This window comes from Salmo salar, chromosome 03 (genome assembly GCF_965601325.2).
Source record: "Salmo salar chromosome 03, fSalSal1, whole genome shotgun sequence".
NCBI classification, from domain to species: domain Eukaryota; kingdom Metazoa; phylum Chordata; class Actinopteri; order Salmoniformes; family Salmonidae; genus Salmo; species Salmo salar.
In genome coordinates, this window is record NC_138293.1 from 54,428,160 (window position 1) to 54,452,167 (window position 24,008).

Sequence of the window (24,008 nt, forward strand, 5' to 3'; positions counted from 1 at the left end):
TTTAAGTTGTTTCAATCTTCTAACTAAAATAAATAGCCATCATCAGTTTGGTTTTTAAAAAAGGTCCCCTGACTAAGCTTCACCTCCATCTTTGCTACATCACACAATAATATTTGTTCTCACACCTTCAACTCTATTCTACAAACACAGCAACTGACTCTGCTTTCTGTGTGTCCCAATCCTCTCAAATATCCTAATTTCCTTGCTTAATTTTCTTGTCTCCTTCCCTTCGATATCACTAACGTTATTTTCCCCCAATGATTTCACGTCCTTTCCTATCAGTGCTCAAGCGGCGACTAAGAAAAGTGGGTTATTTGAGACTTTTGGGACACAGGGTGCATCTCAATAGTCTAGTGGCTTCCTCTCCTCATCTCCAATCCTTTTTCTCGTCTGATGTGAATTAACTGGATGGGTAAGCAGTGTTGACTAGTAGGCATCCACCATACTATTTTCACCAATCTCTTGTTTTCAGATCAGTGCAGATGGAAGGAAAGGACATGAGGAAAGGAAGCCACTTTAGACTATTGAGAAGCACCCATCTACAGCCTCCTATACCCTCCCTCTCTCTCTCTCCCCCTCTTCTTTGCCTTATCCTAACTCGACCTCTAGCCCCTAGGCATTCAAGTAGATCCTAGAGGATTGGGTCGGTGTAAAATGTAGGAGAAAAAAAAAAGCCTGACCTAGCCTATCAGAGGACAAGGTGGATTGGTTTACCAAATTGTTACACCCATCATCTCAGATCTACACACATACCAAGGGATTAAGAGCCCCCCCCTCCCTCTCCTTCTCTCACTCGGCCTTGCTCCTCTCCCTCTCACGGTCGTACACGTCGATGGCAGCCATGTTCCTGGAGGCGGTGATCAGGTGCAGAACGCTGATGGCAGACTTCAGCACACACACCACGGCGCAGACATGAAGCAGCCACTGCAGCCACACTGGAGAAGAGAAAAGAAGAAGTCCGTTGTTTCCACAGTGCCCCTTGCTAATGCATAGGACCTGCTGTACAAACCAGCTATTTAGCATAGGATTACTATGCTTCTGTGAGGGAATATGAGCCAACGTCTTTAGACAGAGGCAAGAAGGGAGGGATATTACAGAGGGAGATTGAGAGAGATTTGAAGAGAGGGAGAGAACGGAGAATGGAAGATATGCAAAGTTAGAGAAAAGAGAATGGGGATATGAAAAGAGAGGGAGAAACTAAGAAAAGAAGGTGGGGGGGGGGAAAAAGAGAGTAGAGTGAAGAGACTTACCATGGGGTTCCTCAATGTAGTAGGAGACGTAGAGCAGGCAGAAGAAGAGCTCGTTCCCCATACACATGACAAATAGCACCGGCTATGGAAGACAGCAGTTAGATCAGCCTGTTGGCACGCGAGTGTGTGTGAGTGAGTTAGAGTGAGAGTGAATGTAAGAATTGTGTGTGCATGGGCACATGCTAACAGTTAAAAGCGTTGGGCCAGTAACTAGTTCGAATCCCCGAACTGATTAGGTGAAAAATCTGTTGCTGTGCCCTTGAGCAAGACACTTAATCCTAATTGCTCATGTAAGTCGCTCTGGATAAGAGCGTCTCCTAAATGACTAAAATGTAAATGTGAAAGGACATTTTTTTGGGTGGTGTGTGTATGACCATGTTGGTGTGTGTGTGTGTGTGTATGACTGTATTTCTTACCCGGGAAGTGTAGTAGAGGCGAAGAATGGGGTTTCCAGACAGATCAATGGCCTTGTGGCTGGTGGATCCCTTCATCATTGAGCTGAGACAGAGAGAGCGAGAGAGACAGACAGAGTGAGAGCGAGACAGAGAGAGAGAGAGACAGAGAGAGAGAGAGAGAGAGAGAGCGAGAGAGAGAGAGAGCGAGAGAGCGAGAGAGAGAGAGAGCGAGAGAGCGAGAAAGAGAGCGAGAGAGCGAGAGAGAGAGAGAGCGAGAGAGCGAGAAGAGAGAGAGAGAGAGAGAGAGAGAGAAAGAGAGAGAGAGAGAGAAAGAGAGCGCGCGAGACAGACAGAGAGAGAGCGCGCGAGACAGACAGAGAGAGAGCGCGCGAGACAGACAGAGAGAGAGCGCGCGAGACAGACAGAGAGAGAGCGCGCGAGACAGACAGAGAGAGAGCGCGCGAGACAGACAGAGAGAGAGCGCGCGAGACAGACAGAGAGAGAGCGCGCGAGACAGACAGACAGACAGACAGACAGACAGACAGACAGACAGACAGAGAGACAGACAGACAGACAGACAGACAGACAGACAGACAGACAGACAGACAGACAGACAGACAGACAGACAGACAGACAGACAGACAGACAGACAGACAGACAGACAGACAGACAGACAGACAGACAGACAGACAGACAGACAGACAGACAGACAGACAGACAGACAGACAGACAGACAGACAGACAGACAGACAGACAGACAGACAGACAGACAGACAGACAGACAGACAGACAGACAGACAGACAGACAGAGAGCGCGCGAGACAGAGAGAGCGAGCGAGCGCGGGAGAGAGCGGGGGAGCGAGAAAGAGGGAGCGTGAGAGCAAGAGAGCCCGAATGAGAGAGATACATAATGAGAGAGAGAGAGATGAGCGAGAGAGCAAGAATGAGAGAGAGGTTTAACCTTTAATTCAGTACAAGGACATTACACCACCATTTTCATCACCATTACATATGCATGTGATGCCCCTGGGTGCATCTCAGTAGTCTAAAAACAGCCTTTCCTCCATCCACATTGGAAAAAAAAAAACACGCTAAAGCAATATTGTGGGTGCCTACTACTGGGAATCTGCTGTCACGTGTCCATTCCTTTCAAATCAGTTGAAGGAGAGGATTATTGAGATGAACCCAACATCTGTAAGCCACACTGACCCAGATAAATCTGATGGATCAACAAACTATACACACTTGGCTGTGGACGGGGTGAGGAGCCCCAATACAACTCAAAGAAATTGGCGACAAAACCCCCCCAAAAAAACACTTAATGGACGCAAAACATTCACTGAATCCATTATTTGTGTAAATCGTACGCAATGTACAGTTCATGGTTCTCCGAGGCTCTTTTGTTACGTACCTGTGCAGGTGCAGCCAGTGGCTGGCGATGTCCAGGCTCATGCTGATCTGGAAGAGGAAGGTGTAGGAGGGGTAAAGCAGAGCTAGGTTGACCAGGAGACACATGGTGGCACAGCGGTCTGTTAACATGTCCAGCATCGCACCAAACTTAGTGCCTACAGGACAGGGGAGAGATAGGGAGAGGTTATTTTTGTATAGCACATTTATTTATACTAAATGATTACCCAAATGTATTTTTCGCAAATTATGTGAAAAGGAATTAGAGAATGCTGTGCAGGTACTTTAACCACTGGCTGGCAAAGCTCCAGATAGCTTAGACATTTGCAAATTGTACGAGTCAGTGTATGGAAAATGTGATGCCATGCTGTGTGTTTTACCAATGACAGCGAGAACACAATCTCTTCACTCCCAATCAATAGACTCCTAAATTCATCACGATACAGTATTCAATATGTCTGTCTAGGCTTGGGTGATATGCCTTTAATACTGTACACTGGAATTTCAAAATACAGACTGATTTTCAATACCGATTTTTTTTTAAATTACACTTCATTAGATTTTTTTTTGGGGGGGGGGGGCTGCAGGGGTGCGTGCTACACCACTGCTTATAACTGTAAGTTAAGTATAACTATAAGAAATCTAAGATGTGTCAATTAAATTATATCTAGCTCAGGGCTCCAGCTATGCATTTGGTTTGCTTACTTTCTAGCTAAGTGGCTAAATGTCAAGACCAATCATATTGGTTACAGCAGAGACATTCAATCCACTCCTGAATCAAGGTCCCTGTTGCCTAAATGGTTTTGTGTGTAATTATTTTTTTATTATAAATGTTTTCAATACTGCCCCTTATGTGCACTTCCGGTAATACCGTGTACCTCGGTATGGTACAGAAACGATATGACTGTATGAAAATCTAGATACCGCCCAACCTTATGTCTGTCGGCTGCAGACCACTGGAGGTTCCCACTGGTCACTAAGATACATAATTAGACAGACTGTGCACTTTCACATTTCCGCTCTGTCTATTCTGACATACCTTCGCTTCTCCCATTCATACTCCTGTTTCATGCACGTTTAAACCACTCGCATGATCGTTTGATATCCATTCATGCCTTTTTTTCCCCTTTTATATATTGTTGATATTTGGATCAAAGACAGGCCTATCACCTGCCGCCATAGCCGTGATTACAAAACACCTGCAAGTGTCCAATGGAAACCTGCTTGTTACCTGCCGTGTTTGACATGAAGCCCTGATTAAGACAGCTTAGCTGTGGAAATGTTGGTGAATAAAGTGTGCAGCTTTTCCTTTTTCATTTGGACTTATTCATTACCAACATTATGAAACCTTACAGATGCAAACAGCAAGTATTTAAGCCAATACACAACACAGATACATCAGCATCAGACAAGGACTTTCAACGTCCGATTCTTACATTTGTGCAGCTAATGAGCTCCGGTTCATAACCGTGGCACTACTTTTATAATAGAAGACAAACGACAAAGGAGAGAAAAACATTCTAGCTGTTATTCTCCAGGATTGCCTGAAAGCCAGTCACAGATTTAGAATTGGAACAGCTGTGGGAATGGGGCAGGAACTGTCATACTCCGGGCGAGACGTGGTCCAAACCGTACAAGAGGGCCCCAAGTGACAAGGATCTACCGGACGTGAGCGTCAACAGCACCCACTACTCTGGGCTGAACTACACTGTCGCCCTCCAGGACCACTCCTCCGGTATGATGGAGCACGGGAGCGTGTGGCTAACCCGTCTATGTGGAGAGGCTAAGCTCTGGAGGAGGGGGGGGGGGGGGGGGTAGCCCTGGTCATCTCCACGGTGTTAAGAGGTGATCCTCATAGCCAACAAGGAGGTACCGTTGGGACATGGGGGACATGCTGCGTCCGGTGTTTGCCGGGGTGAAGTCCTCGGCGGTGCGTAACTGGATGGATGAGTATCTGAAGCTCGTGCAGATGGATCTGGAGACCGAGCCGCTCCTCCACGAGGACACCAAGTGTGTGGCGGGTCAGCTCAGCTTTAACCTGACCGCGCCTAAGGAACGCCACGCTAAGAGACGACCAGGCGTCCTCCCGCTCCATGAAGCACCCGGGTCAACGGAGCTGCCTTCCACTCCCAGATGCCGATCGAGCAGGCTTGACTGGAGAAGGGCCAGAAGACGGTCAGAGCCAGGGCCGAAGAAGACATCTACCTACAGGATCCACAGAAGCTGACGGGAGTACCTGGAATCTAAACTCCATATGGATGTTGAATCGACTATGATTGGTACTTACTGCTGGGTTCAATACGTAGAGCAGAATGAGCGGAGTAGTAAATCTGTTGATTTTCAACGCCGTGATCTGAAGTACTGTCAAGTACAAGATGTTGTTGCCAATTTTCTCAACAAACAACGACGAGGGCAAAGAGGTACTTCGCCGACATCCAGAACAAGATGGACGCTTTTACAACCCAACGTGGAACTGTCATTGTACCCACCTAATACTAAGTTTATTGCAAAAAAAAGTGTTGCATTGTCTCGTGTCATGGTGATTTGTTTTTATATGGACCTAGGTAGGGATTAGAGGCTCGTGCACACAAATAGGCTGGACACGCGCACACACAATCCATCTTCCCTGTGATGACCCATTTCCACTTGCTGTATATTATGTTTTTTTTTTATTCAAACAGATAATTTGGATAACATGAAGCGCATCCCGTCCTAATCGCTTCATCTGGTAGCCTAATCCTGATTTACCTTTAGTGGACAGCAGCCTTATAAGAACATTGTTCAAGTCTTTTTGATATCAGCAAAACGCTCAATCGCTCCACCTCTGAGATCGGAGAGCCTGAATAAATCTATCATGGGTTGAATCTATCGCAGGGTAAAAACGACATGAATAGTTGTAATAGTGGTACCTTGGTTGAGGGCGCGGGCGGCGTGCCCATCAAAGGCATCCAGGAGGGCACTGAGCAGGTAGAAGAACACAGCTGGTACTGGACAGCATGGCATCAGGTAGAAGGCAAGCAGAGCCAGCACGATGCGGGCATAGCCTAACAGAGAGGATAAGATCAGAGGAGAGGGGAGGACGAGAGAGGAGGAAAGGAGGGCCGAGGGTGGGTGAAGGGAGGTGGTGGTGATAAATACAGGATTTGGAAAGCCCAATGTCACAACACATTCTGAGACAGAGACCTTTGCCCTCTCTGAGAGAAAATCTCCATGCATTCTAGTGAGCTACATAATCTTAAAGAATTTCGACAGAGAACATTCCCATCCTAAGATAGTACCTAAGAAGCCACACACCAGAAGCCCTAACAGGACGGATATGTAGAGGCCCCAATCCGATTTGGGTTTAAATTATAGACTTTAAATAGAATATCTGAACTCTTTAAAATACTTTTTGCCTTTGTCTGTCTGGCATGCCAGACGGGTGAAGTGTCTACTTTTCCAACTGTTGGTTCCATTTTTCCAGTCAAGCTCAATCAAGCCCAGATAAAGTACTTGAAATGAATTCAAATAGTATTTAACCCAGGTCTGGCACCCAATACAATCCTTCCAATACATAGCTAGATGGTGATACAGGTTGCTGGCACTGGCTCCTTCACACTACTAGCCATCTCTCTATAGCTACTTGTATTGTGAATATACAGTGCATTCGGAAAGTATTCAGACCCCTTGATTTTTCCATATTTTGTTACGTTACAGCCTTATTCTAAAATTCCACATCAATCTACACACAATACCCCAAAATGACAAATCAAAAACAAGTTTAGAAATTTTAGCAAATTTATTACAAATAAAAGACAGAAATACCTTATTTACATAAGTATTCAGACCTTTTGATATGAGACTCAAAATTGAGCTCAGGTGCATACTGTTTCCATTGATCATCCTTGAGCTGTTTCTACAACTTGATTGGAGTCCACCTGTGGTAATTTAAATTGACATGATTTGGAAAGGCACACACACCTGTCTATATAAGGTCCCACAGCTCACAATGCATGTCAGAGCAAAAATCAAGTCATGAGGTCAAAGGAATTGTCCGTAGAGCTCCGAGACAGGATTGTGTCGAGGCACAGATCTGGGGAAGGGTACCAAAAAAAATGTCTGCTGCATTAAAGGTCTCCATCATTCTTAAATGGAAGAAGTTAGGAACCACCAAGACTCTTCCTAGTGCTGGCCGCCCGGCCAAACTGAGTAAACGGGGGAGAAGGGCCTTGGTCAGGGAGGTGACCAAGAACCTGATAGTCACTGACAGAGCTTCAGAGTTCCTCTGTGGAGAAGGGAGAACCTTCCAGAAAGACAACCATCTCTGCACCACTCCACCAAATCAGGCCAGACAGAAGCCACTCCTCACTAAAAGGCACATGACAGCCCGATTGAAGTTTTCCTAAAGGACTCTCAGACCATGAGAAACAAGATTATCTGGTCTGATGAAACCAAGATTGAACTCTTTGGCCTGAACGCCAAGCATCACATTTGAAGGAAACCTGGTGGTGGCAGCATCATAATGTGGGGATGTTTTTCTGCAACAGAGACTGGGAGACTAGTCAGGATTGAGGGAAAGATTAACAGAGCAAAGTCCAGAGAGATTTTTACATTTTTTATTTTACCTTTATTTAACCAGGTAGGCCAGTTGAAAACAAGTTCTGATTTACAACTGCGACCTGGCCAAGATAAAGCAAAGCAGTGCAACAAAAACACAGAGTTACACATGGGATAAACAAACGTACAGTCAATAACTCAAAAGAAAAATCTGTATACAGTGTGTGCAAATGAAGTAAGGAGGTAAGGCAATAAATAGGCCAATAGTGGCGAAGTAATTACAATTTAGCAATTGCAGATCCTTGATGAATACCTGCTCCAGAGCGCTCAGGACCTCATGGGGCGAAGGTTCACCTTCCAACAGAACAACGACCCTAAGCACACAGCCAAGACAACACAAGAGTGGCTTCGGAACAAGTCTCTGAATGTCCTTTGAATGGCCCAGCCAGAGCCCGGACATGAACCCTATTGTTCATGGACATCTCTGTAGAGACCTGAAAATAGCTGTGCAGCGACGCTCCCCATCCAACCTGACACAACTTTAGAGGATCTGCAGAGAAGAATGGGAGAAACCCCCCAAATACAGAAGAATACCCAAGAAGACTCGAGGCTGTAATCTCTGCAAAAGGTGCTTCAACAAAGTACCGAGTAAAGGGTCTGAATACTTATGTAAATGTGATATTACAGTATTTTAATAAATTAGCAAAAATGTCTAAACTGTTTTTGCTTCGTCATTATGGGGTAGTGCGTGTAGATTGACGAGGGAGCAAAAAAACAATTTAATCAAATTTTAGAGCAAGGCAGTAACGTAACAAAATGTGGAAAAGGTCAAGGGTTTGAATAGTTTCCGAATGCACTGTAATAGCCAATGCATGATGGCAAAACCGGCTCAAATCAAACAGACAGATAACATTATGATACGATTGACTGGGCTGATTAACGTAAACTAACTCACTTCTGTACATCACGCTGGTCCGTACAATTGACCTTATTTTAGCGCCCAAATATACGTAATACTTCCAGATCAACTGTAATACATATATATATTACACCTACTGTAGCTAACTGCTAATTTACTAACGTAATCTAGCAAAACATTTTAGCCAGTTTTCATTGGATTGGAACCATCCATGTAAATAGAAACTCACCGATCAAATTCGGAACGAAAAGGAAGATGTTTTCCTCGGCCATTGCAGTGGTCTTCAGGGGTTTTCGATAGAGCTTATTTTCGACAAACGACAATATTTGTCTTATTCCACTCTTCTAGCTTTAGCTACAGTACCCTTCTGACTTCCTCGAATGTAGATTTTTATTTTTGACATAATACTGTGCGACGTCAGACTTCCGGTGAGAAGCACGACTAGGCACCGCCCCTTTAATTGTAAAACGTCATCCCAAATGACACCCTATTCCCCTATATAGTGCCCTATATTTGATCAGAGCCCTATAGGTCTTGGTCAAAAGTAGTGTATTAAATAGGGAATAGAGTACCATTTGAGGTAACCAGTAGCCTCAATCATCAAGGACAGGGGACAAGAAATCAAGCTATTTTTGGCTTATGAGGGCACATGCACATCGTATGCATGCATGAGTGTCCTACTTGCTGTTACTGTATGAATGATCCATGTACATACGGTAAATGACTGCAAACTCACTTTGCACTGCAAATAACAGCTGGCAATGGCCATGTTCTCAGTCGAAATCAGTAAGCCAATTATTACTCTTGGCTATTTCAGGGCCTTAAAGGATTCTTGTAAATCTCTACAAAGTGTGACCGTACAATCTTGGCCCAGAATATGATTTGATCTGTCAGTGGCCTGTACAATTGTGCCGGAAATCATTACTGTACTAGTTGTAAAAACTGAACGGATCTGGATGACCTCTACTAAACACTATGCACTGACTCAGGGACGTGTGAAGGACCACAAAGACGTCCGGCAAGAACAGAGCCAAAGGATGTCAGGGAAAATAGGTTTTATTGTCACCAAACACACTCCCAGTGTAGTGGAGGGTATACGCTGTATACCCACTATTTTTCAGTGGGCATTGCGTATACTTACTTCTTAATCCCCACTGGTACGTATCAAAGTAGTGTAGTGGGTGTATATGGCGTATCAATTAATAGGGTTGATGGAACTGATCGGAATGTTTAGCTTAAAAATTGATCAACTAGAATTTCTTCACATTTTAGGCGCAGCAATGTACACACGGCAGTAGACCTACCCGTGAATGTTCCAAAATGCAATTTGCGGGAAAACGTTCTAAAATGCGCACCGCACATGCAAGCGGTATCATGGACAGAGATGGAAATATCCGTTAGACAGAGGGAGGATTTAAAGATGCAACAACCTTCATGGGTTGGTAATATGATTAGGATAATGCCTTTGGCTGCTAGATAATGAAAGAATGTTGAAAGAAAACAAATAGAACAGGAGAACGCATATGAATAAGCCTTTATAAAAAATAATTGCCTCCACGTTTCTATGGTGGGATTTTGGCTATAGGCTACTTTGAAGCAAGGTAAGACACCTTATAATATGAAGTAAAACGTCCAGCTTTCAAACAATTAAGGAACAGGAAAAATATTGCGATGATAATGATAGGCCTAACAGTCTTATGGTAGATGGAAAGAAAAAAACACCTTTCTATTAAATGTCATCTAGCTACACAGTAGTGATATTATGATTATTTGCGCCAATCCAGTGGCCAATTATTTTGCAAACTCCATCTCATGTGCTACAGAAACACCTCTAATCAAACAATAGTGCTAGGTGCCTGCACCCTTGAATTAAAGGGTAAAGTCAGTTAAGAACAAATTCTTATTTAAACTAAAGTTTAAAAAAAAGTAACACAATAAAATAACAATAACGAGGCTACATACAGGGTGTACCGTGTCGGGGTACAGGTTAGTCGAGGTAAAGTGACTATGCATAGATAAACAGCGAGAATGAGCAGTGTAAAAACAGGGGCCTGTCAGCGGGGGGCTGTCAGTGTAAAATAGTCTAGGTGCCCATTTGATTAATTGTTCAGCAGTCTTATGGCTTGGGGGTAGAAGCTATTAAGGAGCTTTTTGGTCCTAGACTTGGCGCTCCAGTACCACTTGCCATGCGGTAGCAGAGAGAACAGTCTATGACTTGGGTGACTGGAGTCTTTGACAATTTTTTGGGCTTTCCTCTGACACCGCCTAGGATATAGGTTGTGGATGGCAGGAAGCTTGGCCCCAGTGATATACTGGGCCGTATGCACTACCCTCTGTAGCGCCTTATGGTCAGATGCCCGAGCAGTTGCCATAACAGGTGGTGATGCAACCGGTCAGGATGCTCTCGATGGTGCATCTGTATAACTTTTTGAGGATTTAGGTACCCATGCCAAATCTTTTCAGTCTCCTGAAGGGTGAAAGGTGTTTTCGTTCCCTCTCCACGACTGTCTTGGTGTGTTTGGACCGTGATAGTTCATTGGTGATGTGGACACCAAGGAACGTGAAACTCTCAACCCGCTCCACTACAGCCCCGTCGATGTTAATGGGGGCCTGTCCGGCCCGCCTTTTCGTGTGGTCCACGATCAGCTCCTTTGTCTTGATCACATTGAGGGAGAGGTTGTTGTCCTGGCACCACACTGCCAGGTCTCTGACCTAGTCCCTATAGGTGGTAATCAGACCTACCACTGTTGTGTTGTCAGCAAACTTAATGATGGTGTTAGAGTCGTGTTTGGCCACGCAGTGATGGGTGAACAGGGAGTACAGGAGGGGACTAAGCACGCACCCCTGAGGGGCCCCAGTGTTGAGGATCAGCGTGGCAGACGTGTTGTTGCCTAGCCTTACCACCTCGGGTTGGCCCGTCAGGAAGTCCAGGATCCAGTTGCAGAGGGAGGTGTGTTTAGTCCAAGGGTCCTTAGCTTTGTCATGAGCTTTGTGGGCACTATGGTGTTGAACGCTGAGCTGTAGTCAATGAACAGCATTCTCACATAGGTGTTCCTTTTGTTCAAGCGGGAAATGGCAGTGTGGAGTGCGATTGAAATGGCATCATCTGTGGATCTGTTGGGGTGGTATGCGAATTGGAGTTGGTCTAGGGTATCCGGGATGATGCTGTTGATGTGAGCCATGTGTCACGTCTACTCCCGCTCCTCCCCTCCATGGTTCGATGTCGCTGCTCTACTAACCACTGGTTCTGGGATCAATCATTACGTGGCCCTGCACGTCATCATCGGACACACCTGGACGCCATTGACTCACTTATTACCTCCCCTATATCTGGCACTCCCTTAGGTTCCTTCCCCAGTCAGTATTGTTTATGTGTTTCATGTCTATACGCTACTTGTGTTTGTTATATTGTTTGATGTTCCGTTTATTATTAAACTCACCACCTGCACTTGCTTTCCGACTCCCAGCGTATACGTTACATAATATTGACTCCAACAATGGAAGCAGCAGGAAACAGAATATCTCCCAGACGGTCGACGAGCAGGGATATCTTCTACGTCAACACTCTGACCAGCTGGCACAACTGAGGATGGCTATGGAGGAGGCTCTTCACAGTGTGCAACGTCTCGAACATGCCCGGGAGGCGTTGTCGTCAACTAGCGGATAATACTCTACAACCAGTCGACCCACAGCACAACAGCCCATTCAGCAACCCGTTCAGGTCAGCCATGTTCATTTGTCCCTCCCGGATATATACGATAGTACCCCATTGAAATTCTGTGGCTTCCTACTTCAGTGCTCTCTCTACTTTACACACTAAATGGGAGCCCCCCACCATGAGAGGTCCAAGGTTGCCACGGTTATTTCTCTGCTGACTGGGCAGGCGTTGGAATGGGCCTGGGCTGTCTGGAAGAGAGGAGAGGAGGAGCTAGATTCATACAAGGGTTTCATGGCTCTGTTCAAGTGCATCTTCGATCATCCCCCAGAGGGCAGAGAGGGGGGTGAGTGCTTACTTCAATTACGGCAGGGAGACCAGACGGTTGCCGAGTACGCACTCACCTTCCGGACAGTAGCAGCATCCAGTGGATGGAATGAGCCAGCGCTTCGCACGCTATTCAGAAGAGGTCTGCGCGAGGAGGTCCAGACGGAACTGGCCTGTCGAGACGACAACCTCTCCTTGGAGAGGTTGCGACGGCCATCTGTCTGGATAACCTATTTCGGGAGCATCGGTACTATCATCCCTTCTCTACCTCCCTCAGTGAACAATCTGGAGAAGAGCCAGAGGTCACACGCCTCCCCGCGACACAGACGGAGACAGCTGGGGTTCTGTCTGTATTGTGGTCAAGGAGGGCACCAGCTTCAGCGGTGTCCGGCACTTCCCAATCCGGGATCCACAAGAGCAGAGGGACGGTCACGTGATCTTCCTCCTCCTGGGGCAGGAGTGAGTATTCCATCTTCATTACTTTCTGCTAAACTCTTTTTGGTGTCCATCACACTAGTTGGCTGTCCCTCATGTACTGTGTCTACAGCGTTAGTGGATTCTGGTGCCGCAGGGAACTTTTTTGACCAGACCCTTGCCTCTTTTCTTAACATCATCTCATACCCGCTCTCCTCTCCTTTCCTAGTTCAAGCCCTCGATAGTCAGCCATTAGGATCCGGAACCATCACAAACATCAGCCAACCACTCACCCTCACCGTGGAGTCCATTCATCAGGAGAACATCCCCTTCATCACCTGTGCACCAGTTCCTCGGCCTCCCTTGGCTTCAACGCCATAACCCCACCATCTCATGGTCAAGGATGAGAATCACAGACTGGTCACCTGAATGTCAGAGGACCTGCTTCCCCGTCCCCTGTGGTTCCACGTCGGTTGAGAGTCCTATGGTTGCCCTTCAGCTCAACATCCCGAAGGTATACCAGGGCCTGCGGGAGGTATTCTCCAAGACCCGCGCCACCTGTCTTCCTCCTCATCGCCCCTGGGACTGTGCCATCGATCTGCTGGCAGGGTCTGCACCTACGCACAGATGCATCTACCCTCTGTCGGTGGCTAAGACCCAGGCCATGGAGGATTACATCCAAAAGGCGCTCCAACAAGGTTCCACCCGCACGTCCACTTCTCCTGCGTCGGCTGGTTTCTTCTTCGTGGCTAAGAAGGATGGAGGGTTACGTCCATGTACAGATTACAGAGGACTCAATGAAATCACCACAATGTACCGTTACCCTCTCCCGTTCGTGCTGGCAGCCATAGAACAGCTCCGCGGAGTCCGGTTCTTTACCAAACTGGACCTGCGGAGTGCATACAATATCATCCGCATCTGGGAGGGGGATGAATGGAAGACTGTGTTCAGCACGATGTCTGGTCACTACGAGTACTTGATGCCTTTTGGTTTAGCCAATGCTCAGACAGTGTTCCAGGCATTCATTAACGAGGTGTTCAGGGACATGCTCGGACGCCAGGTGGTGACATCCTGGTCTGCTCGGCTACCCTGGAGGATCAAATCACTTACGTTTGAGCAGTCCTGGAACGCCTCCTGGCTAAGCACCTGTTCGTCAAGGCTGAGAAGTGCCAATTTCATCAGAAGGCTGTCTCCTTAGGCTACCAAATCAGCCTGCAGCGAGTGAGGATGGAAGACAAGAAGGTAGATGCAGTCAGGTCATGGCCAGTCCCAACCACCATAAAGGGGTTACAACGGTTTCTGCGATTTGCCAACTTCTACCGCCATTTCATCAGGAACTTCAGCTCAGTCGCCGACCCTCTCACCTCTCTCCTCAAGGGTGGTCCCCGTAGTTTGGTGTGGAGCCCAGCAGCTGACGGGGCCTTCCTTCAACTCAAGGGACGTTTCACCTCCGCTCCATCGCTCAAACACCCAGATCCCACAATCTCCTTTGTGGTCAGAGGTGGGCGTGTGGGCAGTTCTGTCTCAACGACAGGGTAATCCACAGAAATTGTATCTGTGTGCATATTACTCTAAGAAACTGTCCCCTGCAGAGAGGAATTACGACGTCAGTGATTGAGAGCTCCTGGTGGTGAAGTTGGCATTAGAGGAGTGGAGACACTGGCTGGAAAGCGCCAAGGAACCTCCCACTCCACCTGCAAGAAGCTGAGCCCTCGGGTTTGTGGGGCCATTCAAGGTTCCCCAGAGGGTCAACAAGCTTCCCAGTGACTACCGTATCTCACCTTTTCATGTCTCCCTTCTCAGGTCAGTGGTTCCTGGTCCCCTAGCTGATGCTGTCCCCCATGACACTCCTTCAAAAGGAGTTTTTCCCAACGAAAGTGCTTTATTATAGCCCACCCTCAGATGATCCCGCAGGTGAATTAGTCAGATGTGGAGGTCCTGGGCTGGCATGGTTGCGAGGCCTGTTGGACGTACTGCCAAATTCCTTAAAACGATGTTGGAGGCAGCTTATGGTAGAGAAATGAACATGAAATTCTCTGGCAACAGCTCTGGTGGATATTCCTGCAGTCAGCATGCCAATTGCACGCTCCCTCAAAACTTGAGATATCTGTGGCATTGTGTTGTGGCAAAACTGCACATTTAAAAGTGACCATTTATTTTCCCCAGTACAAGGTGCACCTGTGTAATGATCACTGTTTAATCAGATTCTTCATATACCACACTTGTCAGGTGGATGCAGTGGCGGATTTAGGTGTAGGCGACATGGGCAGTCGCCCAGGACGGCATCTTGCCGGCGGCGGCACGGAGCGCCCGCACCCAAAAAATCAGAATGATGCCATTTGTGCGATCGGTTTTCTATCGCTCATTTGCACGTCACGTCAATGATATGTCATCGTGTGGGACTGTGGGTCAATTAACCTTGTCGGAGTGGGCGCCCTGATTCTAGTTTGTGAGCTAGGCAGGCTACTGCCTGGGAAGGTCTCCCACTCAGAAGTACGAGACAGGGAGGGGGACAGAGGTAGGTTGACCTCAGGTCTCCCCACTGGAAGCCCGAGGTAGGGGGAGCAGGGGAATCTATCAAATAGCGCACCTCTAACTGTACAGTACTGTACAGTACTGTACAGTACTAATGCAATTAGTCAAATCAGTCACACTACAAAATGCTACCAAATAAACCACAATTCATTCATAATACTGTGCATATCTAGTTTCAGACATATTGTTGCATTTTTTTCTGGCTTGTGTAAAATCGTTAAGAATAATATAAAACCAGTCTGCACACCACCAAGGTGAACTGGTTTAGTCTTGACTCTTGGTTGACAGTGTTGGGGGGGATGGGTAATGTATTGATGCTCGAGTGCCAAATCAACCATAACTTGTTTGTCTTTGTTGCTTCTTTTTGATATTTATGAGTCTTATTTTTGTATATATTTATATAGTTTTAAATGCTATGATTATTTATTTGTGTACCAAATGTTTGAATAAAAATTACAGTTAGTGCAGAATGGTTTTTATTTTGTTGTGGCGGGTGTGCGGGGCTGAAGGGGGGGGGGGGGGGGGGGAGGTTCCCCAGGAAGCCATACAAGCTAGAACCATCACTGGGTGGATGGATTATCTTGGCAAAGGAGAAACGCTCACTAATAGGGATATAAACATTTGTGCATAAAATGAGAGAAATAAGATTTTTTTGTGCATCTGGAACATTTCTGGGATCTTTTATTTCAGCTCATGAAACATGGGACCAACACTTGACATTTGCATTTATATTTTTGTTCAGTGTAATTAGCCTAGCACGCAGAGGCACATAAATGAGTTACAAACATCAATCCCTGTAAACAAACTCCACTATCAACTCTCAAATATCTCATAGGAGTGCTGATCTAGGATCAGTTACGCCATTTAGATCATGATGAATAAAATTACATGGACAGGGAGGACTTGATTCTAGATCAGCACCCCTATGGCCCCTGGAGTGGTTTTCCCCAAGTCAATTTCCTTTTAAAGGATACACAAAATGTAATCTTTACCTTACATCTTTCATGGTTAGTTACACCAACAAATATAGTCTATGGGCGTTCCTTTGAACTGATACACATTCCAACCAATTCCGTACAAATGAAGACAGCATCAAAAGTCATTTTTTCCCTTTTTTTATTTTTCAAAATTATTTTTGTGTTTCTGTACAACAAATTCTGTAGCAGACCTCAGCTCCACTTTGCATTGAACCTGAACGTAACTTGGCCTCTCTTTGTACAACAGTTCTATATCCCAGCACACAAATCCATTCCTCCTCTTTCTATCAGATTCTCGCTCATCCATCATCACCGTTGCCCTGCCCCACCAACTGAGGAGTATCTCAATAGTCTTATGAGTCCCCTCCTCATCTCTCCTTCGTTTGAATGATGTGAAAGGACAGGTTAAAGTGAATTTCCAACACACATCCACCAAAGTCCTTTCACCTGTGCTGTTTTCTTTATGCCGGTGAAGGGGATGAAACAAGGAAAAGGAACTACTTTTGACTATTGAGACCCACCCCTCTAAGCGTACATCAGCACTACATGTGGGTAGCGTCATCACACATTCTCTGTCCCGTCAGCTCTGTCTCCATGCCCTAGTCTAAAAATCACAGCCTCTGAAAATGAATCCAGCATGTTCCGTCGTGAACGTGTAAACTGAAGTAAACCACCCCAGACGTGTCTTGAGGTATCTTAGAGGTTAGAGTATTGAAATGCACCCACTGGAGACCCAATGTTTCCCACCCCACCATTTTGTTGTAATGTTGGTGCTGTTCAGAGTTGGCAGTGTGAGTTTAGGAGCCAATGGTAGATGATTCTCTACACAAGAGATCCTGGGCTCGGTTAGAATACTTTAAAATAGCTCATTCCTTTCTCGTACTTGACTACTGATGAGTGGGAAGGTGAAAGCATAAAAGTGGCGACACTTCGCTTCAATCCAATCCGATCCTGTTCTATCCAGAAATATCTTCCAGAAAGGAAGGCGGAAGGAAAGGAAGGACAATGAAATAGTCACACCAAGCTATTTAAAATGTATGCACTTGCTTGTTCTTGGCTGTTGTAACCAACAAATTCTGAGTACTTTTGGTGGGGTGTAGTAGTGTATAGGATGAGTACTGTAGTGTACAATCAACAAGCTTGGCTGGTCCGTGTCAACATGAACCACAAGAAGAGAGGTACAATATGGCACAAAACGTGCTGGAGTAGAGGCTGACTTTAGTCTTGAATTCAATATATTCACACATACAGCTAAAAACATGAACGGCCCGTCCACATTTAATACTGGCTCTATAACACCACGACCTTTCGTGGTAATGCACTGCCCAGTAGACTCCGACCCTGAGACCATAGAGGGAATGCTTGGGGAAAGGTAGTCGTTTTTCTTCTCTTTAAAATAATAATAAAAACAATAGCATTCTTTCCATAGCGCTCCATAACAGTAACATTGCTCTTACTCCCCACCTAGTGGTCAAAATTGGCAATTAAAACATTTAAAAAATACGATTTTTTTTTTTTTTAAACAAAATTAGTGTGTAGAACAAACATTACAACTGCTCTAGTAGTAATAATAATAGCAACCATATCTATTTTCCCTCAAAACTATTTTCCAATTTCTATTCACATGGCAAAATGATCATTATTATTACTATACCAGCGTTTCAGAGTGCTTTTATGTACACTAAGTACAATGTAGGACAAAGGTGTTGAACAGTGAACAATCTTCAATTTTACTGTCAAAACTTCTGACAGGTATTATATACTTATATGCATTTCTATAAACATGTATGAATACAATGCTTTCTGTACAGCACTTTCATGCATTGAATTGTAATAACTGCTTTATGCACATGTACTTCTACACACACCTACCAGGCTGTGTGTCCAGGAATGGGTCAAGCGTGAAAAAACTAAGCGAGCATTCAGCTCTGTACACTCACCCGCTTTCATAAAGTTCACAGGGAAATTATTGCTCGGCAGTGGCAGAGTTGTGTTGGGTCAGCCGAGCCACCGGATGGCAGTGTTACATCTGTCATATATTTGAAAATCCTATTACCAAAAAAAAAAACCCAACTGTTTCTGTAGTTGCCTCTCGTAGTTCCGCTCCTTGCTTCACCACAAATGGACAGTATACGACCCATCATTACCTAGTATGCTTCACGTGTTAGTTTCTGCATTATTTACATTGTATTTTAAAGCACCCTCTTTCAAATAGTTATCTCCACATCCATTCATTTCTCTTAGTTTGATGTCAGCAGAGAAACCCATTGCCGTTAAAACTCCCCTTTAAAAACACCGCTTTCCCCCCACTTGTATCCCTCCCGTCTGTGCAGACATTGTTATACTCTATGGTGTCTGTCTAATCTAAGCAGCTAGTCTGCTCAACTGACTCCTACTGGTGGCCAGCCCTGTCTGACATCTGACCTTACTGTTAATATTCCGCCCCCTCCCTCATCTAAACCCTTCTCCTGAATTTGTGAGAGAGATGACCTCATCCAACAATAAAAATCCCCTTAAACAATTGGAATGGTGGACCTGCTTTGGCTCTGCCCGTTGTGGTGGTAAACCTGTTTTAGAACCACCCCCTCCATGAACAAACACTCTTGTGGAAGTGAGATCAGGGACATTCAACCCCCCCCCTCCCCCCTCCCCCACCTACTCACTGCATGGCATATCTCAAACGACACCCTATTCCCCATACGAGAGGGCTAGGGTGTCGTTTCAGAGGCAACCTCAGAGAAAGGGCAGGCTTGGTTTGTTCTCTCACCCCGCCCCTTTAAGACTGAGGGGCGGAGCCTATCGTTGCCCTTCCCCTTTAAGAGTAGGAGAGGTGGGAGCCGTTGGAGATGTGTGAGGTGACCGAGGTGCTCCGGCTCAGAACCCCCTCGGCCCCCCCTGCCCCGCCAGGCCCCCCTGAGGCCGTCCTCCTCAGGGGCTGGGGGCTGTTCCTCAGGGCCATCAGGCTGGGGCCCCTGGCAACCAGACCCCCGTATCCCCCTCCCTGGGAAGACGAGGAGGAGGAAGAGGAGGGCGGCGAGGAGGAGTAGAGGGAGATGGGTGGTGGGGGAGGCGGAGGTGGCAGGAGAGCCAGGGACTGGGCTGAGGCGTGTTGGGAGAGGTGGTGGTGATGAACTCCTCCCCCGTGGTGGTGGTGTTGGTGTCCTCCTCCCCCACCCCCCCACTCTCTCTCCCTCTCGCGGTCCTCGCGCTCGCGGCTCTCTCGGTACAGGTGTGGCGTGCTCTGGTGGTGGTGGTGGTGGTAGTGCTGGGGGAGGTAGTGTTGCTGCTGCTGCTGGTGATGGTGATGATGGTGGGAGGACGAGGAAGAGGAGGAAGATGAGGAGTTGGAGGAGTGGCCTCTACCACTCATGTTCATCTCACTATCCCTCCCCAGGCCGTGAGACGAAGTGATCGACTCGGCACGGCTGAACCCTCCTCCACCGCTGCAGCTGTTCTGGCTACGCCACGATGGGGTAGCCACAGAGTTCTGCACGCCGTGGCTCCAGTGGCTCCCGGAGCGAGGGACAGGGCGCGAGGGCCAGCCCCCGGGGCCAGAGGAGGGGCTGGGGTTGGGGTAGCCCTGGTTGAAGGCCTCGGCGGGGATGCCCGTCAGAGCCATGTTGCTGAAGCCAAGACGCATGCTCTCCGAGTCAAATGCCTCGATTTCCCGTGCCTGGCGCTCCAGTAGAGTACGGATACGCTCTGAACGCTCGTTCTGCAGAGACAGCATCTCTTCCTCAATCTAAGAGAGGGAGAGGGAGAGAGAGAGAGAGAGAGAGGAGAGAGGATAGAAAAAACATATATTTTAAGTGACCTATCCTTTTTGGTGTCATCTATATTGTACATATTCTCTTGCACACACACACACGCGCCCCCCCCCCCCCCCACCACACACTCCCTTCAGACACCCCTCCGCCCTATCTCTCCGTGTCACTCTCACCCTCTGTTCCAGCAGGGCCCTGCGGATGGACACCCTTTGCTCCAGGTCCTTGGCTTCTCTCTCGTGCTGGGAGTCTGTGTGGATCTTGATCTTGCTCTGGTAAGCGTTCAGCAGCTCCAACTCCTGCTGCAGCTGCATCCGCAGCACCTGGTATTCTGCTTCCTGGGTCTCGTCCAATCGCAGCTAGAGGGGGAAGAGGGGGGGGATGGACGTCAGTAGAGCACACCCTGGTCTAATGGACGGTTTGGGGATGTCTACCACTCAAAATGTGGTATTTGTAGTCCTAGTTTGTAATTTTAGTAGTTCTAGAGGTTAGTATGGACGTAGTACGTGTTTGTTGTACTGAAATTTGTTGGTATACATTTTTGGTGTAGCTGGTTTAATATGTAGGTGTATAGTTGATGTGTAGTGGGTGTGATCTGCATTATGTGCGTGTCTTTGTGTGGGTTATGTCTCTCTGTGCGTGTGTTTAGTTTTTTTGTAGTATTGCGTCGTTGTAGTTGTATGAGAGGTGCACGGTAGGGTCCTTGCCTTACTCACAGCCTGTGTGGACAGCATGTCGTTGATGGAGTGGTCGTACTGCTCGGCCAGGATGGCCAGTTTCCTGGTCTGCTCCTCCTTCAGCCTCTTAAGCACCGCCTTGTGGTCGGCCTTGGGAGTGCTCTCCAACAGGTGGTTCCTCAAGGCCTTGTACTGACGCGTCTGGATCTTACACGTGTCCTGGAACTGACGCTTGATCTGGAGCTCCTTGGACTGGGAGAGGGGAGAAAGGAGAGTGAGGGAAGGAGGAAAGGAAGGCGAGAGAGAGGGAAGGAAGGAAGGCGAGAGAGAAGGAAGGCGAGAGAGAAGGAAGGCGAGAGAGAAGGAAGGAAGGAAGGAAGGAAGGAAGGAAGGAAGGAAGGAAGGAAGGAAGGAAGGAAGGAAGGAAGGAAGGAAGGAAGGAAGGAAGGAAGGAAGGAAGGAAGGGAGAGAGAGAGAGGGAAGGAAGGAGAGAGAGAGAGAGGGAGACGGAAGGAGAGTGAGAGAGAGAGGGAAGGAAGGAAGGAAGGAGAGAGAGGGAAGGAAGGAAGGAAGGAGAGAGAGAGGGAAGGAAGGAAGGAGAGAGAGAGGGAAGGAAGGAAGGAGAGAGAGAGGGAAGGAAGGAAGGAGAGAGAGAGGGAAGGAAGGAAGGAGAGAGAGAGGGAAGGAAGGAAGGAGAGAGAGAGGGAAGGAAGGAAGGAGAGAGAGAGGGAAGGAAGGAAGGAGAGAGAGAGGGAAGGAAGGAAGGAGAGAGAGAGGGAAGGAAGGAAGGAGAGTGAGAGAGAGAAGGAAGGAGAGTGAGAGAGAGAGGGAAGGAAGGAAGGAAGGAGAGTGAGAGAGAGAGGGAAGGAAGGAGTGCGGGAGCCTTACCTTAAGGCTCTTGGGCTGCTGGCGGACTTCCACTGTGTGTTTCTGCCGGAGTTCCTGCTCCCTCCTCTTGTTGTACTCCATCTGGTTGGTGAGCTCTGTCTGGTGCTGCGTGCGGATCAGGTCGGCCCGCGTACGCTGCACCGCCCCCAGCTGACGGAACTCCAGCTCCTGGGTGGACTCGTGGTGCCTCAGCAGCATGGCACACTCCAGGTCCCTCTGGGTCTGCTTCTTGTTCAGGTCCTAGAGGGAGGGGAGAAGGGAGAGAGCCACAGAGAGAGTTGGGGAAAGAGAAAGAAACAGGTATAGGAAGAAAGATGGAGAGAGAGGGAGTGAGAGAAGGTAGGAAACGTGTCAACCAAGTGTGTCCAATGGTTTTTCTTTATTTTTACATTGTAGCATAATAGTGAAGACATCAAAACTATAAACACATATGTAATCATGTAGTAACCAAAAAAAGTGTTCTATATTTGAGATTCTTCAAAGTAGCCACCCTTTGCCTTGATAACAGCTTTGCACACTCTTGGCATTCTCTCAACTAGCTTCACCTGGAATGCTTTTCCAACAGTCTTGTAACAGTTCACACATATGTTGAGCACTTGTTGGCTGCTTTTCCTTCACTTTGCGGTCCAACATCCCAAACCATCTCAATTGGTTTGAGGTCAGGTGATTGTGGATGCCAGGTCATCTGATGCAGCACTCCATCACTCTCCTTCTTGGTCAAATAGCCCTTACACAGCCTGGAGGTGTGTTGGGTCATTGTCTTGTTGAGAAACAAATGATAGTCCCACTAAGAGCAAACCAGATGGGATGGCGTATCGCTGCAGAATGCTGTGGTAGCCATGCTGGCAAAGTGTGCCTTGAATTCTAAAATAAATCACAGACAGCGTCACCAGCAAAGCACCCCCACACCTTCTCCTCCATGCTTCATGGTGGGAACCACAAATGCGTAGATCATCCGTTCACCTAATTTGCATCTCAAAGACAGGGCCATTGGAACTTTTTTCCACTGGTCTAATGTCCATTGCTCGTGCTTCTTGGCCCAAGCAGGTCTCTTCTTCTTATTGGTGTCCTTTAGTAGTGGTTTCTTTGCAGCAATTCGACCATTAAGGCCTGATTCACGCAGTCTCCTCTGAACAGTTGATGTTGAGATGTGTCTGTTACTTGAACTCTGTGAAGCATTTATTTGGGCTGCAATCTGAGGTGCAGTTAACTGTAATGAACTTATTTTCTGCAGCAGAGGTAACTCTGGGTCTTCCCTTCCTGTGGTGGTCCTCATGAGAGCCAGTTTAATCATAGCGCTTGATGGTTTTTGTGACTGCACTTGAAACTTTCAAAGTTCTTGAAATGTTAATTATTGACTGACCTTCATATCTTAAAGTAATGATGGACTGTCGTTTCCCTTTGCTTATTTGATATGGACTTGGTCTTTTACTTAATAGGGCTATCTCCTGTATACCACCCCTACCTTGACACAACACAATGGATAGGTTCAAACGCATTAAGGAAAGAAATTCCACAAATAAACTTTTAACAAGGCACACCTGTTAATTGAAACGCATTCCAAGTGACTACCTCATGAAGCTGGTTGAGAGAATGCCAAGTGTGTGCAAAGCTGTCATCAAGGCAAAGGGTGGCTATTTGAAGAATCTCAAATAGAAAATATATTTTGATTTGTTTAAGACTTTGTTACTACATGATTTCATAGGTGTTATTCATTGTTTTGATGTCTTCACTATTATTCTACAATGTAGAAAATAGTAAAAATAAAGAAAAACCCAGGAATGAGTAGGTGTCCAAACGTTTGACTGGTACTGTATATATGTATGTATGTATGGAGATAATTGCCTTGAGACAGTTGAAACATGGATTGTGTATGTGTGCCATTCAGAGGGGGAATTGAGGGGGGGTGGAATGTCTTGAGTCAATAAGTATTTAACCCCTTTATTATGGCAAGCCTAAACAAGCTCAGGGGTAAAAATGTGCTTAACAAGTCACATGGAATCAACTCTGTGCGCAATAATAGTGTTGAACATGATTTTTGAAATGACTACCTCATCTCTGTACCCCCCACATACAGACATCTGTAAGGTCCGTCAGTCAAGCAGTGGATTTCAAACCCAGATTCAACCACAAAGACCAGAGGGGTTTTCTAATGCCTCGCAAAGGGCACCTATTAGTAGATGGTATGACGACCCTCCCAGTCTGTCTGCTGGATTCTCCCTCTTTGCCCTTGTTTTCCGTAACAGGACGTTGTCGGTGGAAGG

At 46.8% G+C, this 24,008-nt stretch overlaps 2 protein-coding genes across 3 annotated transcripts in view; both read right to left on the reverse strand.

Annotated features, from left to right (window-relative positions):
• Positions 1-540: 540 nt before the first annotated feature.
• Positions 541-8,954, reverse strand: cdipt (CDP-diacylglycerol--inositol 3-phosphatidyltransferase (phosphatidylinositol synthase)). Its single transcript, XM_014192360.3, has 6 exons — positions 8,737-8,954; positions 5,962-6,096; positions 3,057-3,210; positions 1,667-1,748; positions 1,251-1,332; positions 541-935 (listed from the first exon to the last, which is right to left on the reverse strand). Exons 1-6 carry the CDS (start codon positions 8,777-8,779, stop codon positions 790-792), a joined length of 642 nt encoding a protein of 213 aa, XP_014047835.1. The 5' UTR covers positions 8,780-8,954; the 3' UTR covers positions 541-789.
• Positions 8,955-16,537: 7,583 nt separating this feature from the next.
• Positions 16,538-24,008, reverse strand: part of LOC106600755 (serine/threonine-protein kinase TAO2) — a 36,219-nt gene continuing 28,748 nt past the window's right edge. Inside the window, exons 17-20 of one of the 2 annotated variants that reach the window (XM_014192362.3) lie at positions 21,745-21,984; positions 20,896-21,108; positions 20,356-20,538; positions 16,538-20,157 (exon numbers count right to left, since the gene is read on the reverse strand). In XM_014192362.3, coding sequence (XP_014047837.1) covers positions 19,231-20,157; positions 20,356-20,538; positions 20,896-21,108; positions 21,745-21,984 — 1,563 coding nt within the window. In that variant the 3' untranslated portion in view covers positions 16,538-19,230. Of the gene's footprint in view, positions 20,158-20,355; positions 20,539-20,886; positions 21,109-21,744; positions 21,985-24,008 lie in introns of both variants that reach the window. The other variant, XM_014192361.3, reaches the window with a different exon arrangement.